Here is a 14,777-nt window from a genome sequence, read left to right on the forward strand (position 1 = left end):
AAACAGTAATATGCAAACAGAAAATGTGCCTTTCTGCTGATAACCTAGAACTAAAAAAAAATAAATAATAAATTACAAGCAATGAAGCTATTACTGCAGCTAATTAATTTCTAATTTATTAGATACTTTAGTGGCTCCATTTAATTTTAATGATGCTGCTATGTCAGAAGCAGGGGTTTTTTTACTTGCATGCATAAAATACTGCTGCATCATATATATCAGGGGATGCAGATAGTACACTGGGTCTCATGATGACAAAGAAAATGGAGAGGCAAGACACAGCTAAAGCAATGTGTCTTAAAGATTGCTTGAGGAACAAAACACCCACAGCTGCAACACAGTGCCATGGCATTTCTCTCATCCCAAGCACCAGACACCAGCTCTGGGATGGAAAATAGCATCAGAGAAAAAGAGAGGTTGTAGACATGGGCTTAACTGCAGAGGAGTGTGAAGCAAGAACCATATCTAGCGTAAAGCCTAAGCCTGCAGGAACACTGCTCTTTGCTATTGTTCCTAACTGTAAAAGAACAAATACAGTTATGCAAACCTGCCAAATGTTTCTATTTTAGAACAGTATTACCATTACCCTTGCTGTGTCAAAGCCACAAAGGTCATGCAGCTTATGTTATTACCAGATCAATTCATGAACATTTAAACATACACATTATTAAGACTGCAAACCATTAAGTCTAACTGCATTTCTGAAATGTAACAATTAACAAGTTTGTAGTCAGAAAGGGCATTTTATTCAAGATTGAATATATATTTATAGCAAAAAAACCCCAATCACTCAACCCCCCAAAAACCACACCTAAACCCAAAAAACCCCAAACCTTTACAAAATCAGAAATTTAAGCCTGCAAGTCTATATATACAGAAACTAGGAACTTAAAATGGTTATATTCTCCCTTGCAGTTTTGTTTCAGTTTGGTTTTACTGGTTTCATGCAGAAGAATACTTGCTCTTCAGGAATAAAGTGGTCTAGAAAGCAGCCGAGTAGGTCAAGAGGTATATTAGAATTCAGGACATTGTATTTGTGTATGGCACTTAGATTCCAGAATAAAAATATTCTGCCATATACTACTGAACTTTTAATCAATATTAATGAGACATTTAAATTCACAAATTCACATTTGGAAACTGCCCTGGGCTGAGTACTAGGCTGTTACACATATCCCCAAAAAAGCCAATCAGCTATTCAGGGGTGCAGATGAAGAAGGAAAATTGAGAATTACCAAAGAAAAAACTGATAGCAGAGCCATCAATTTAAACAAATACGCTGTCACACTTTGTAATGCCCTAGGTGCGGCCCAAGAGCATAGGTAGCATGCTTGGGGTTTTTTTTCTTTTCTGGTGTGTTTTTTTTTTTTTTAGACATAAAGCACATATCAACACATTCAGTCAATGTTAACAACAGAAACAACCTGACTCTGACACTGAAAAAGCAGCTGATGTACAGAAAAGAAGGTAAAGTGCTCCCTAGTCAGTACACTGTGTCCATTAATGCAACATAATAGCATTTGACAGGTCTGCACTGCAAACGTCTGCTGAAATAAATGAAGTAATCTCTAAAACATTAAAGTGGAGAGCTAAGGAGTTTATGAACCTTCCATTACCTCTATTAACTGTCCACAGACAGATATTTCAGAAAGCAAGAACATCTAAGAATAGGTCCTTTGTACGACCGCAGTGCTGTAAGCTATTTCCACAGTTCCACCTTTCCTCAAGGCAGCTGAAAGGACTAATACACAGGTTGGAAGATTTACTGTTTGAATGAAGCCTATTCATCCATCCAAGATGGGAGTTCATCCAGAAGGGGATTACTGCCAGGAATATTTCACTTTTCACGCAGTGTTACAGATTGAGGCAAAACTACCTGTGCAAAGCGCCAAAACCTCTCAATTTAAAATTGAATCTTTTCAAATAATGTAGAATAATCCAACAGTCACAGTGTTGTGAAACACTCTAGATGCACATCTGCTTGCTTTGGAGAAAGGCAGACACACTCCATTCAAATTGTTCCAGATTTGAAAGCACTGTATAATAGTAATATTTTAGTTTAAAAATTAATTGCACAATAATGAAGGTCTTCCTATTCTATGTTGAAAGTCTGCAAGTTCTTGCAGTTCAAAGCACCTACAAGGATTTATAGTTGAATGTTGCCTTTGCATGTCAGTTTAACCTCAGTTTTCAGTTATGGCTTTTACTATGCCATCTGAAAAAGTTTTAGGAACATGGATTTTTATCCGAGAACGTTTAAGATTATAAAATACCTTTAAGGACTGTTCTGAATGAGAACAAGTACCACCCCACCTATAAGCAATCCTGTGCACTGCAGGTCCTGGAAAGAAGAAGATAGGCATAGAAGAATTCTGGAGGAGAATGAAATCTGTTGCTGCACAAAGATCCTGAATGAAAGCAGAACCCCTTTAGAAGCTACTTCAACATCAGGCCGTCATTAGCAATGACAATTAGTGTTCTTCAGCTAGTTCTCATGAGGAAAGGGCTATACACTAGAAATAAGCGGTTTGAGGTCCACCAGCAAGTGTTTTCAAATCCCCAGACTTGCAGAACAATTAATGTTGAAGCATCCTGCAAAACACCACTGAAGTACACCAAAGATAGAAGTGCACTGAACACATTATTACTTAAGTATATAGGAACTACTACTTGAGTACACTCAGTCAACAAAAACATTTAATTAAATTTTTAACTATTTGGCCACCTGATTACAGTTAAGGCATCCAAAATGACAATAACTCCCTTTCTGGTTTACAGGAAAACAACATCAATGTTTTGTAATGTTACAAAAAGCTGAAACATCCCCAGCTGTACAGGGCACTACACTGAAAATACATCATAGTTGTCTTTACTGTAATTGCTTATATCACATTCAGAACGGCCATACATCCCAGCAGCTGTTTCATGCCATACGGAAAAATTTCAGTGACTCAATCAAAACAAGGAAAAACAGTACCTCTCCACCCCTTCCTTTACTCCCACTCAAGTATACTCTAGCACAGCAAAATATCTTTTCCAAAAAAATGTAAGGGCAGACATCCTGAAATTATCTATCAAATAGTATCAAAGAAAATATGTGGTGATTATGATATTTAAGAAAAAAAAATCCAGAGGAAATTATAATGGAAACTTAATCAGTTTGAGTTTCCAGTGCAATGGGAAACACCAGCATCAAATACAGCTTTGTCACTTGCATTCCCCCTCTCCTGCCAGTTACACAGACTTGCACCTCACATTCAGATGCAGCAGCAAAAAGGAAAGAGAAAAGCTGTGCAGGTATATGACAAACTCCCCTGTTAAATGCCCAGGACAACATAGAGTACTAATGTGGAAGGCTACTGTCCTGCTGAAAACTCCTCTATAATTATTCACATATCTACAAAACACTTAAAGCTTAGATGGCAGGTTACTGATAAATCTGAACTCCCCTTTGAAACCAGCACAGATTCAGCTTAAAGGGGAAAGCCATCCATAGTAGTTAGCTTGGACATTAATGCTTTAAATAGCTGCAAAACCCTACTACATATGATCAACCCAGAGATGTTTAATTATGATGTTTAAAATACCCACCAGAGGCAAAGCTTGCATCTCTAGAGAGTTAACTCCACCTGGTTCCTGTCTGCTCTAAACAAACATGAGATCTAGAAACAGCTTTGTAACCTCTGGAATTTTCCATGGTTCTCTTAAATGTTATCCCACTTCTCCCTCAGTGGGCTCTAAAAAATCCATTTGCAAACTGACTGCTTCTCCCAGCTCAGAGATGTCTCACTTTAGAGAAGCAATTACTCATTTATGGATATACTATATAAACCACTGACGAACACCATAACGGTAAAGCTGAATCTACCCTATTTCCCACCAGGTGGAAAGCTCATCTGCAGTGCACCCTCATACAGACTGAATTGACAGCATAAAAGCATGAGTCCTGTTACAAAGACTGGATATAAACAGCAGAGCACCACAGCTCAGGTATACAGCTGTAAGAGCTACATACGCAGATTAGTGTTTGAGATTTGAGGCTATAAAAAGACAGCAATGAATCAGCTCCTGCAATACCAACAACAGATACAACTGGCTTAAACATAAGAAGTGGGAAAAGTGACCTGATCAGGAAAGGAGAAAGGGAAACAAACACTTTCTTTCTATTCTTTTTACAGCTCATCACAATTTCACACTAACCTGTGCCTACATAGTTTCCAACATGTTGAAGTCCCTCACTCACATTAAACCCCTTCACTAACGCTTTGAAAATGACAGAGCAAAGGGTAGGGTGAACACCATGAGTGGTGTGTTTGCTCATACTTAAGGGCTGCCAGAGTGACTCTTTTCTGCTATCGCAGTTTTTTTGATGGCAACATCTGAATTGCCCAAGCGGCACTGCTTTGTTCCTCCAGGGCTCTCTTCAACCATGGAAAAGCCAGGGAAAGCCAGTCAGTGCTCCAAACAGTTCCAAGCCCACAGCACTGGGAAGAAGAGGTGCGTGGGGTGAGGAAATGAGTGCTCAGGTCTCATCCTGTTACGGAGTCAGGTTAGGGGCTAGTGATGCACCTCAGCTAGTGCCCAGAAAGCACACCCTTGCTTGCTCATCTGTTCAACACACCAACCACTGGCAGAACAAGCTGGAAGACTCAAACTCCAACCTAAAACACTAACATCTTTCATCTTCCGTATAAGCAGCAAAGACCTGCAAAAGGAAAACACCTGACTTCAAATTTGACTCTAGAAAGCTTGACTGGAATTTGGTGAAAAAAAACTCTTCTACCTTTGGCCCACAAGTAAAGATCACCCAGTAATGTCCAGCGTACAGAGACAGGCTCCCCAACGCAAGGAGTTTTTAATACGCTTCAGAATGGAAGTTCATGGATTTTAGCAGTTTAAAGCAACACACAACCTCAAAAGAAGTTAAATTACTAAATAATAAGACAGACCCAGATTCACTTATCTTTTAACTCACCTACACTGCAGAGTGTTTAAGTGTTTCTAATCCATGAAGTATTCTGTATCCTAAGATTTTTGCTCCTAGATCTACGACAGGGAAGTACTCACTATACTCCCTCAAATGACTTGGATTATTCAGTTAAAGTGTCATTAACTGCTTATCAATACATATATTCATGTTCTTAGGACATTTATTTGGTGCACTGTAAAGAAGGGTTTGTGCTTTCCAAGTGATTTCCACTAGTGTGGTAAAATTATAGTCAACTCTCTTCCAAAAAAAAAAACAAAACAAAAAAACCCTAAACAAAAACAAAACACCAGCCACCAAAATCTGCAAAATCTATTTCCTGCAAGTTAGTATTTTCTACAATAACCTCAAAGAAAACAAAGACAACATCACTAATTTCCTTGATATTTAGAACTTGTGCTTACTCTCTGGTAACATTCACATTACCTTTCTTCTTTTCCTCTCTGTCCTGGTTTTGTCTGGTACAGAGTCAATTTTCTTCCCAGTAGTTGGTACAATGCTGTGTTTTGGATTTAGTATAAGAATAACGTTGGTAACACACATAGCACGTTTTCAGTTGTTGCTAAGTACAGTTGATACTAAGTCAAAGACTTTGCAGTTTCTTAGGCCCTGCCAGTAAGAAGGCTGGAGGGCCACAAAAAAATCGGGAGGGGACACAGCCAGGACAGCTCAGCCAAACTGGCCAGAGGTATTCCATGCCGTGCTTGGTATATTAACAGGCGGGAGTTGGTCAGGGCCTGCTGACTGGTGCTCAGGGACTGGCTGGGCCTTGGTCAGCGGGTGGTGAGCAGTCGTTTTGTACATCACTTGGGTTTTTTTCTTCTCTTTGGATTTTACTCTCTCTTTTTCATTACAATTGATGATGATGATGATGTTATTATTTTATTTCAATTATTAAATTGTTCTTACCTCAACCCTCAAGTTTTACCTTTTTCCTGGGATGTTCCTCCCCATCCCACTGGGGGTGGGGAGGAGGGGTGAGCCAGAAGCTGTGTGGTACTTAGTTGCCAGCTGGGGTTGAACCACAATACACCCTCGCACACACCTCACACTACTGTAACAGAGAACTAACACCCGCTTTAGTATTATGCAGCTATCCTGACCACATGATGCAAATTCACATATTAAAACCAGCACAGTGACTTTGAGAAGCACACAGCACAGCAAGCCTTACCAAGAAAGACAATCCTTGAGGGCATTAAAATATGGATATCTGGATATAACACAAACAGCAAATGGTACAAAACAGACAGGCACCTTCCCAGTCTGCGCAGATTCCCAATGGGCCAGCGAAATACAGCCATCCTGCAAGAAAACTACAGATTATGTATTTATGTTAATCATTAATTTATAGCTCATATTGTCTTGAGAACCATAGAGATATGATACCCAATTCCCTCTAAATTTCCAGGGGATTTGGATGTCTATCTCCCTTAGGCCCTCCAGAAAAATGCCAGCCCACAAGACCCAGACATACGTATTAAAAAGAATTTCAGCACAAAAGATATTCAGAAAGAAAACAGGGTACAATCTTCACCAAAAAAAAAAAAAAAAATCATCGAAGGGACAAAGTCTGCTCCTAAATATTCAAAACTCCTAACTGAAATCCATAACAGTTCCTCCCAATGCAATGCTGTTCCAATGTACTTAATATACAATGACAATATAAAGTACAATTAGTTCGGTATTCCTACTAACATAAAAACGTATCTGTTCACTAATTTCATAATTTAAACCTGAAATTATTCTCAAAATGTTTTTTTTTATGTATCTTTTAATATATTTTAATAAAAGCATGAGTTAAGGAACATACTTGCATAGGCTGGTAATACTGTGCAACAACACCGTATGTTCTGTTACCACAGACATCTGTGAAGACCAGGAAATGAATGTGGTCCTCTTTTGATTCAGAAGTTACATAAAGTCCTCCTGCAATGAAGGCAGAAACCTTTTTTTAACTACATATTTAACTACAGCTGCTTGGAAAGCAATTAATGACAAATACTGCACATTTCCACTTAATTTCAAGAGAAATGTCTCATTTCAAGGGATTAAAATGCATGTATACAGTCCGTTTGATCCAAGGGTTGTTACAAAGGCTGCACATCACTGAGGAAGAAAAATATTATGTAATTATTCTTCATTTTAAGTGGCAAAATACAATAGATGGATTTTGTTCCCTTTTTTTTTTCCTTTCAAGATGTTTGTAAGATCTGCAATAGTGACATGAATATTAAAATTTCTGCAATTAAACCTGGAGGAAACAGTCACTACCTCAGGTATATCTTCACAGCAAATGAAAAGCGAAAGGGTATTTGGTCATGGGGCAGGGAGGGCGTGGATTTTAAAAGTGTGCATTTCATTCTAACTCAGATTTACCCATAAGGGGTAAAGTGACTTTCAACTTCCCTCTCTTGCAGGTGTTGCAGCTACTACTGCTAATAGATCCGTTTCACATAATGTGGCCATACAGAGTAAGCACACCCATTCCAGTTAACAGCTGCTTTCATCACTGACCTGCTCACACACAGACACACTTTTTATACTGGGAAAGACAAAGAGATAGATAAGATCATAAAAAAAATTGGCTGTACTATGGGTCAACAAATATGTATTAAAACAGTTCTCATTAAAAAGCGTAAACTCTACTGTACCTGGGAAGCATAGCTGTGGCAAACCAATAAGATCAATGTCCTTTGGAACTGTGATGTCTTCAGCGTCAGGTGCTTTCTGCTCCCCATTGAGACTCTTGACATTTTCAATCTTTGGTCTCTCCTTTTTCTTTCGGAAAGATCGGCGTTTGCTTTTATTCAAGTTATTACCAGCATTAATCACCTGAATATCATCTCTGCTGATAAATGGTGGCACAAATACAGAAAGAACTTCCGGATCAAGAGGAGGAAGACTTTTGGGTTTTCTTTGTGTACCCTATAAAAAAAACAAAACAAACAACCACTAAGTTGACACTCATCCTAATATTTTTTTAAAACTATTTTTAGCCCTGTTTTCTCTCCACCCCTTAAGCTGTGGCTTTAGACTACATTTTTTCTTCTTCCTAAATATTTGATTTTTCCTTCTAATTTCTTGCTTCATGTATGTTAACACATAGGGAATACTCTGGGCATTTTCAGTAGGTAAAGAATCATTCCTCATCATTCAAAATGCACCATATCAGTATTACACCTTTGGCACAAGAAAACTAACAAATATCAAACACTGTATTTCCTCCTTTGAAATGTAAGCTATACTTAAAATAAACACTGGTAGTAAGCAGAACCAAGCAACAAATACACAAAAACAAAGAAAACCAACTGAACTGCCTAGATAAGCCTTTGTTCATTTTTAGGGAAAGTGACATATTAAGGGAGAATAACTACTACAGGAAAAAAACACCACCAAGAAAACACATAAGGTTTCACATGACAACTTTTAATTTTATAAGACAATTAAGAAAGTACAATTAAAACTTACAATCACTGTTACAATAAACACAATTTTAAGACACTGTACAACATGAAGCCATGAAAAAACCTCTGTATACCGATGACTAAGTGCAACAGGCATCCCAAGAGCATATATAAAATTGCAACATTCTTCAGGAGGCAGCATTTAAAGTACTACTGCACTGAAACGCCTTGCAGCTTGACTATGAAAGACCTGTGGAGGAAGCAATCAGAAGAGGAGATTTCCTTGTACTTGCAAGCACTTTTTGTATTCTTGACCCTGCAGTAGAGACAAGTAGCTGCATTTTCAATTACTTCACTGCTATTTTAATTCTTCCTGCAAGGTCAAAACAGCAAGTAAAAAAAAAAAAAAAAAAAAAGCCTTGTTTAGTCAACGGATATTTGGAAACAGGAAAGGCAAGCTAACTGTGGCTAAAAAGCTGTTTCATTTTCAACTTTTTGCTAACTAATTCAAAGACAGATGCAGCATACATGCTGCATTCATCGTGTCTGAAGGTAAAAGCATCAGTATTGTATGTAAGATGTTCCTTCAGAATCAATGCTGGCCTCTCTCAATTTCCCTGCTTTTTAAAATAGCTACGACATAAAAAGCTCTATTGTTTCACTGAAGCCAATCTTCCTCCATCCAAGTTTTGGAACAGAAAGTCTCAGGTTATTTGTCCTAGTAGATGAGTCCACCAGTAGTCTTCTTCACATTTGAGCATCACAGGAAAAATGCGAAGGAATACTTACCTTCATGATATAGTTGTTACTGTATCATAAGCTCCACCATATTCTATACTAGGATACTTGAAACAAAGTACTTCAATAAAAATAACAAGTGAAAAAATACTTTTAATAAACACAGAGCCTGAACTAGAAAGAGATTAGAGTGGAAAAGATAAAACTTCAGGAAGTATCCACTGGGATATTCAGAAGACAGGAATTACCTTAAAAAGCTGTCCTGGTTTTGGCTGGGATAATTTTCTTATTAGTAGCTAGTGCAGTGCTGCGTTTTGGATTTAGTATGAGAATAATGTTGGTAACCCACTGATGGTTTTAGTTGTTGCTAAATAGTGTTTTCACAAAGTCAAGGACTTTGCAGTTCCTTAGGCCCTGCCAGCATGAAGGCTGGAGGGGCACAAGAAACAGGGAGGGGGACAGCCAGGACAGCTGACCCCAACTAGCCAGAGGGATATTCCATACCATTGGACGCCACGCTCTGTATATAAACTGGGTGAGTTGGCCAGGGCCTGTGGATCATTTCTGGGGGACTGGCTGGTCAGTGGGTGGTGAGCAATTATATTGTGTATCACTTGTTTTCTGTTCTCACTTCCCTTTGGATTTTCATTCCTCTCCCTTCTTTTCATTATAACTGTTATTATTATTGTTCTTTTGTTTTTATTTTATCTCAATTATTAAATTGCTCTTACCTCAACACCAGAGTTTTGCATTCCTCTCCGATTCTCCTTCCCAGCCCTCTGGGTGAGGGTGGAGTGAGTGAGCAGCTGTGTGGCACTTAATTACCAGCCAAGGTTAAACCACAACAAAAGCACATTACAAACTGGGGTACTCAGTGACAGATCCTGCCATGCTAAAAACTTTGTGTCATTTTCCTTAGCTGGCAGCTGACATCCATATCAAGTGAATAAACTGGAAACGCAGATAAATCCAACAGGATCACTCAAAATAACATGCAGCTCAACATTTCAGAAGCAAATGAACAATTATCGATCAGCCCTGAGGCTGTTATGCAAAAAAACCACTGACCTATTCAAACAGTAGCAATCTTAATTTGGCAGATTTGCCCTGCAGAGGTTTCCATACAAAGTTGCTTTGAGAGGGCAATCCCTGACTTACATTGAAGGAATCTCTGTGATACAAGTGCTGGATGACAGCCAGCAATTTAATAGCCTCACAGCCTACAAGCTTCTAAAATTGCAGGTCCTTAATGTCTTGAACTACAACAGAGGCATTAAACACCATTTTCCATCAGCCCCCGCCCCAGAAAAAGCACAGTCAGCATTGTCACTGACCCAGCGACTCAGTCAATCAGCATCCAAGTTGGCTCGTATTAACATCTGCAGCCAAAGTTGTACTTTCTTACACTTTCAGTTCAGAGATAGTGAGCAGGCAGCAACAGAGCAACAGTCACTTGTTTCTACTATTCTTTGAACACTTTGTAGTCTTTGCTTCTACTGTTAATTCTTCATTTCGAAATGCTTCTCCTCTATCGCTTTTTACTATCAAATGTCCTTGCATCATGCATAACCTCTTATAAATACTAATGCCTTTTCTTCCCTGTAATTCTGCAAGATTCCAGAAATCAGGGACATTGGTCCATCCCCATTTACCAATTATGTTCCTGTAACAATGATGCCATACAGAACAGACAAGACTTTTTACACTGACCACACTATTTTAGACACAAACAAGAAGTAGTGTGTTGAAACCACAGATTAGAGTGTGATCTCAGCTATTTGGTGTTTCCTTGATCTCATTCTCGTCATCACTGAAGAAGTTAATATTGTTTTAAATGCCACGAAAGAACGAGCTTCTTTAAGGAATAACTGGGCAGGGAAAAGTATGAAGACTTCGAATACTTAGGTTGGAAGAGACCTCTGGAAGTTCTAGTGCAACCCTTTGCTCAAAGCAATGGTAACTTTGAAGTTAAATCAGGTTACATTAGGTCTCGTCCAGTCAAGTTTCAGAAATCCCTTAGGAAGGAGATTCTTCCATCCTTGTGCTTCAGCCCTCATATAGGGTAGCTTCTTCTGGTCTCACTGCCATTGGCGTGCAGTTCTCTGGTATCAAGGTACCCAAATGTGGGACAGTATTCCAGATGTGACCTAAAGAGCATTGACTAATAACAATAATAGTAATAATCCCTTCCCTTCACCTACGAGCTATGGTCCTGATGATGCAGGCCATTACGCACTCACTTTTCACTGCTGCAGAAATCAGGGCCTCTGGTTGGAAGGGACCTCTCGAGATCACCCAGCCCAACCCCCTGCTAAAGCAGGGTCTCCTAGAGCAGGATGAACAGAGTCTCGTCCAGGTAGGTTTTGAATGTCTCCAGAGAAGGAGACTCCACAGCCTCTCTGGACAGCCTGTTCCAGTGCTCTTTCACCTGCAAACTAAAGAGTTTTTCCTCATATTCAGAAGGAACTTCTTGTGTTGCAGTTTGTGCCCGTTACCCCTTCTCTTCTTGCTGGGCACTACCGTAAAGAGCCCGGCCTCATCCTCTTGACACTTGCAGACATTGAAAAGATCCCCTCTCAGTCTTCTCCAGGCTAAAGAGGCCAAGGTCTCTCAGCCTTTTCTCAGAAGGGAGGTGCTCCAGTGTCTCAGAGCGACAGTATCTTGAGAATAGGAACAACTGATGGATGACAGCCCAGAAACTTCAGTTTCATGACCTTCCGTGCAAAACTGTATCTCCACCTCTCCCCTCATCATCTGTGTAGCCCTCTGCTGGACCCTCTCCTGTACCACCCTGTCTCTCTAGAACTGGGGAGCCCAGAACTGGACACAGCACTCCGGGTGCAGCCCCACTAGGGCAGAATAGAGGGGGAGGATCACCTACCTCGACCTGCTGGCCACACTCCTCCTGATGCACCCCAGAATCCCATTGGCATCCTTGGCCACACAGGCACGCTGCTGGCTCACAGGCAACTTGCTGCCCACCAGAACGCTCAGGTCCCTCTCTGCAGAGCTGCCTCCCAGCAGGTCAGCCCCAGCCTGTACTGGTGCATGGGGTTGTTCCTCTCCAGGTGGCAGGACCTTACACTGGCCTTTGTTGAACTACATTAGGCTCTTCTCCATCCAGCTCTCTGGCCTATCCAGGTCTTACACCAGAAGGCTATGCTGCCATTCGGCCACTTCTCCCAGTTTTGTATCATCAGGAAGCCTGCTGAGGGTACACTCTGTCCCTTCTATCCCTCTGTCCCACAAGCACACACTACTAACTAATGCTCAATTTGATCACACCTCATTCCTTTCATACAACTTGACACCCAGGAGGGCGTTACAGAAAAAGAAAAAATATGGTTTGGTGGTTATGTCTGCATTAGCAGGGCCAGAAAGCACGATGCAGACACTGTAAGAGACAAGATCTATACCACTGACTGTGGTAGGTAGATACAGAACCCAACAATGGAGCCAACAGGAAGATCTGAGACACCTCACTGATAGTTTGCACATCATACTTGTCATATCAAACCCCAGCTTTATAGCTGAAGATAACTTAGGGGAAAGAAGTTTTATCAAAGATGGCTGTATGATCTTCACTATTGTACATCTCATTCTTACAAAATAACACACTTCCAACACTAAAAAGTAATCTCTAGCTGAAAATAGCAGCCTTTGAGCTCTTAAAATTTAAATCTTAGAGTGACAGTATCCTGGCAATAAGGACAACTGATGGATGACAGCCCAGACACTTCAGTTTCATGAGCTTCAGTGCAAAACTTTATCTTTTTTTCCATTGGAATCTCCATTGACAACAGGTCAGTCATACAAGACTTTTCTTTGACAGTGGGTTATATCACATTCCCACTAACTTCATTGACTTTGTTACAGTAAAGAACATATTGCAATAAAGTTAAGAATACCAAACACACTTTCAAGACCAAGATTTGAAGCATTATCGAGATTTTTACTCTGCTGTTTCATCTGTAAATATCATCAGAGGTCCACTACTTTCCATTGAAATGTTCTTATTTTCTTTCAACAAGATCTCTTCTTTCTACATTCACTGAAATTAGACACAAAAATATTCCACTATTCCTTTACATAGATAGTGCTGCAGAAGGAAGAAGAAGCAGACTAAATCTATAAACTTGTCCTGAGACAGCGACTGAAAACCCTGTGGTGTAACAGCTTGCAGGGATGTTACTACAGTTAATACTGTCAAGCATAGGGACTACTTCCCTTTCTGACACTCCATTTTACACCTTCAGCAAAAAAACAATTCAAAACCTGTGGCGCGACCAGAATATTGGAATGGTTTCTATGTTTGTTGCCAATTATCTTATTTGTTGTTCTACAGGTTTTTTTTGGAAGCAATGAGTTCCAACTGAGCAGACTGGAATGAAAAAGAAATTGCCCTTCTTTTGGGTTTACTGTACACGCAGGTGCTGAAGCAACACACACACATACACCAATTTCAAAAGTCTGGTGGTGACATTTATGGCAAAACTATTTCTCAAATTTGAATGTATACAGGAATGAGATCCTGGAATTTGAAGCTCTGCTTAGCTGGTATCACTTAAGAAGCTGACATCAGCAAAAGCCATCTCCTCAGCGAGTTAGCAGCAACAAGTTTAACAAAGACTTCTTTATCTAATGGTATTAGAGCGCACAATCAAATTCAAGTTCAAGCAAGACAACAGCGATCCCTGGGAACAGCTTGGCTTTTCCGCACGTGCTGGCACCACAGCTACTCCCACAGTCAGGCAGCTGATAGGCATCTCACAAAATCATCTGCACATTTTAATAAAGCAAAATCAGGATGAGGCCTTTAATTTTTACCTCACATGTGAAAAGGCTACAGTCATAAACAAATTATAAACCACATATTCAAAGCAGGAACAAACTCATTAACTTCTGCCAGATCTGAGTTGCTCCGGTCCTGCTAAATTCAGAGCACTGAACTCAGGGGTTTAGACCTGGTTGTTGGCCTAAGGATGCAAGTCACCAGGCTTTATTCCCCTGTCTTTAGCTTTTATCTCAAGGGATGGCAGGAAATGGTGTATCATCCCGTAAAGGATATGCATTGTTCAAGCATTTTACTGTTCCTGCTTATATAAAGCCACATCGCATTCTTTGTCTAAGCTCAGATCTTTGAAAAAGCGTAATTCCTTAACATCGCTACCAAACTACTCCTACTTTGCTGAGGTTCGCCTTGTCAAAACAAGTTTTCTTTAAAGTATTGCAGCTCTACCCGATATATAACAGCAACGACCCAATCGTTTTATTCAAGTCCGCAGGAGGGAGAGGCCCCGCTAACCGGCTCTGGCTCGGGCCAGACCTCGGAGCAGAGCACGGCGCTGCCCCACACACCAGCCGGGACACCCGGCCGGCGGGCACCGCCAGCCCGCCCCGCGCCCCCTCACCACCCCGCGCCCCTCTCACCTGCAGGAGCGCCCTCACCCGGTCCCTAGGCACACCGACCAGCAGGCATATCTCGAGCAGGCCGGAGGGCAGCACGTCCTCCATGGCACAGCGGGGCAGAGGCTGCCAGCACAGCCGCCGGCGGCGGCGGCGACTCCTTCCCGCAGGGCCGCTCGGTCCCTCCCCGCGGGCTGGAGCGGGCTTGGGCGGAGAAGAGAGAACACCCGCTCCCTCGC

The 14,777-nt window shown here is 40.8% G+C and overlaps 1 protein-coding gene across 6 annotated transcripts in view; it reads right to left on the minus strand.

Moving 5' to 3' along the window:
• Positions 1-14,777, minus strand: part of DENND3 (DENN domain containing 3) — a 44,682-nt gene extending 29,905 nt beyond the window's left edge. Inside the window, exons 1-5 of one of the 6 annotated variants that reach the window (XM_056333024.1) lie at positions 14,563-14,774; positions 7,642-7,915; positions 6,801-6,916; positions 6,162-6,303; positions 1-50 (exon numbers count right to left, since the gene is read on the minus strand). In XM_056333024.1, the coding sequence (XP_056188999.1) occupies positions 1-50; positions 6,162-6,303; positions 6,801-6,916; positions 7,642-7,915; positions 14,563-14,646 (666 nt within the window). In that variant the 5' untranslated portion in view covers positions 14,647-14,774. Of the gene's footprint in view, positions 51-6,161; positions 6,304-6,800; positions 6,917-7,641; positions 7,916-14,562 lie in introns of those variants that run through there. The other 5 variants (XM_056333025.1, XM_056333023.1, XM_056333026.1 and 2 more) reach the window with 5 other exon arrangements.

The sequence above is a fragment of the Falco biarmicus genome, chromosome 3 (genome assembly GCF_023638135.1).
Source record: "Falco biarmicus isolate bFalBia1 chromosome 3, bFalBia1.pri, whole genome shotgun sequence".
Lineage (NCBI taxonomy): Eukaryota > Metazoa > Chordata > Aves > Falconiformes > Falconidae > Falco > Falco biarmicus.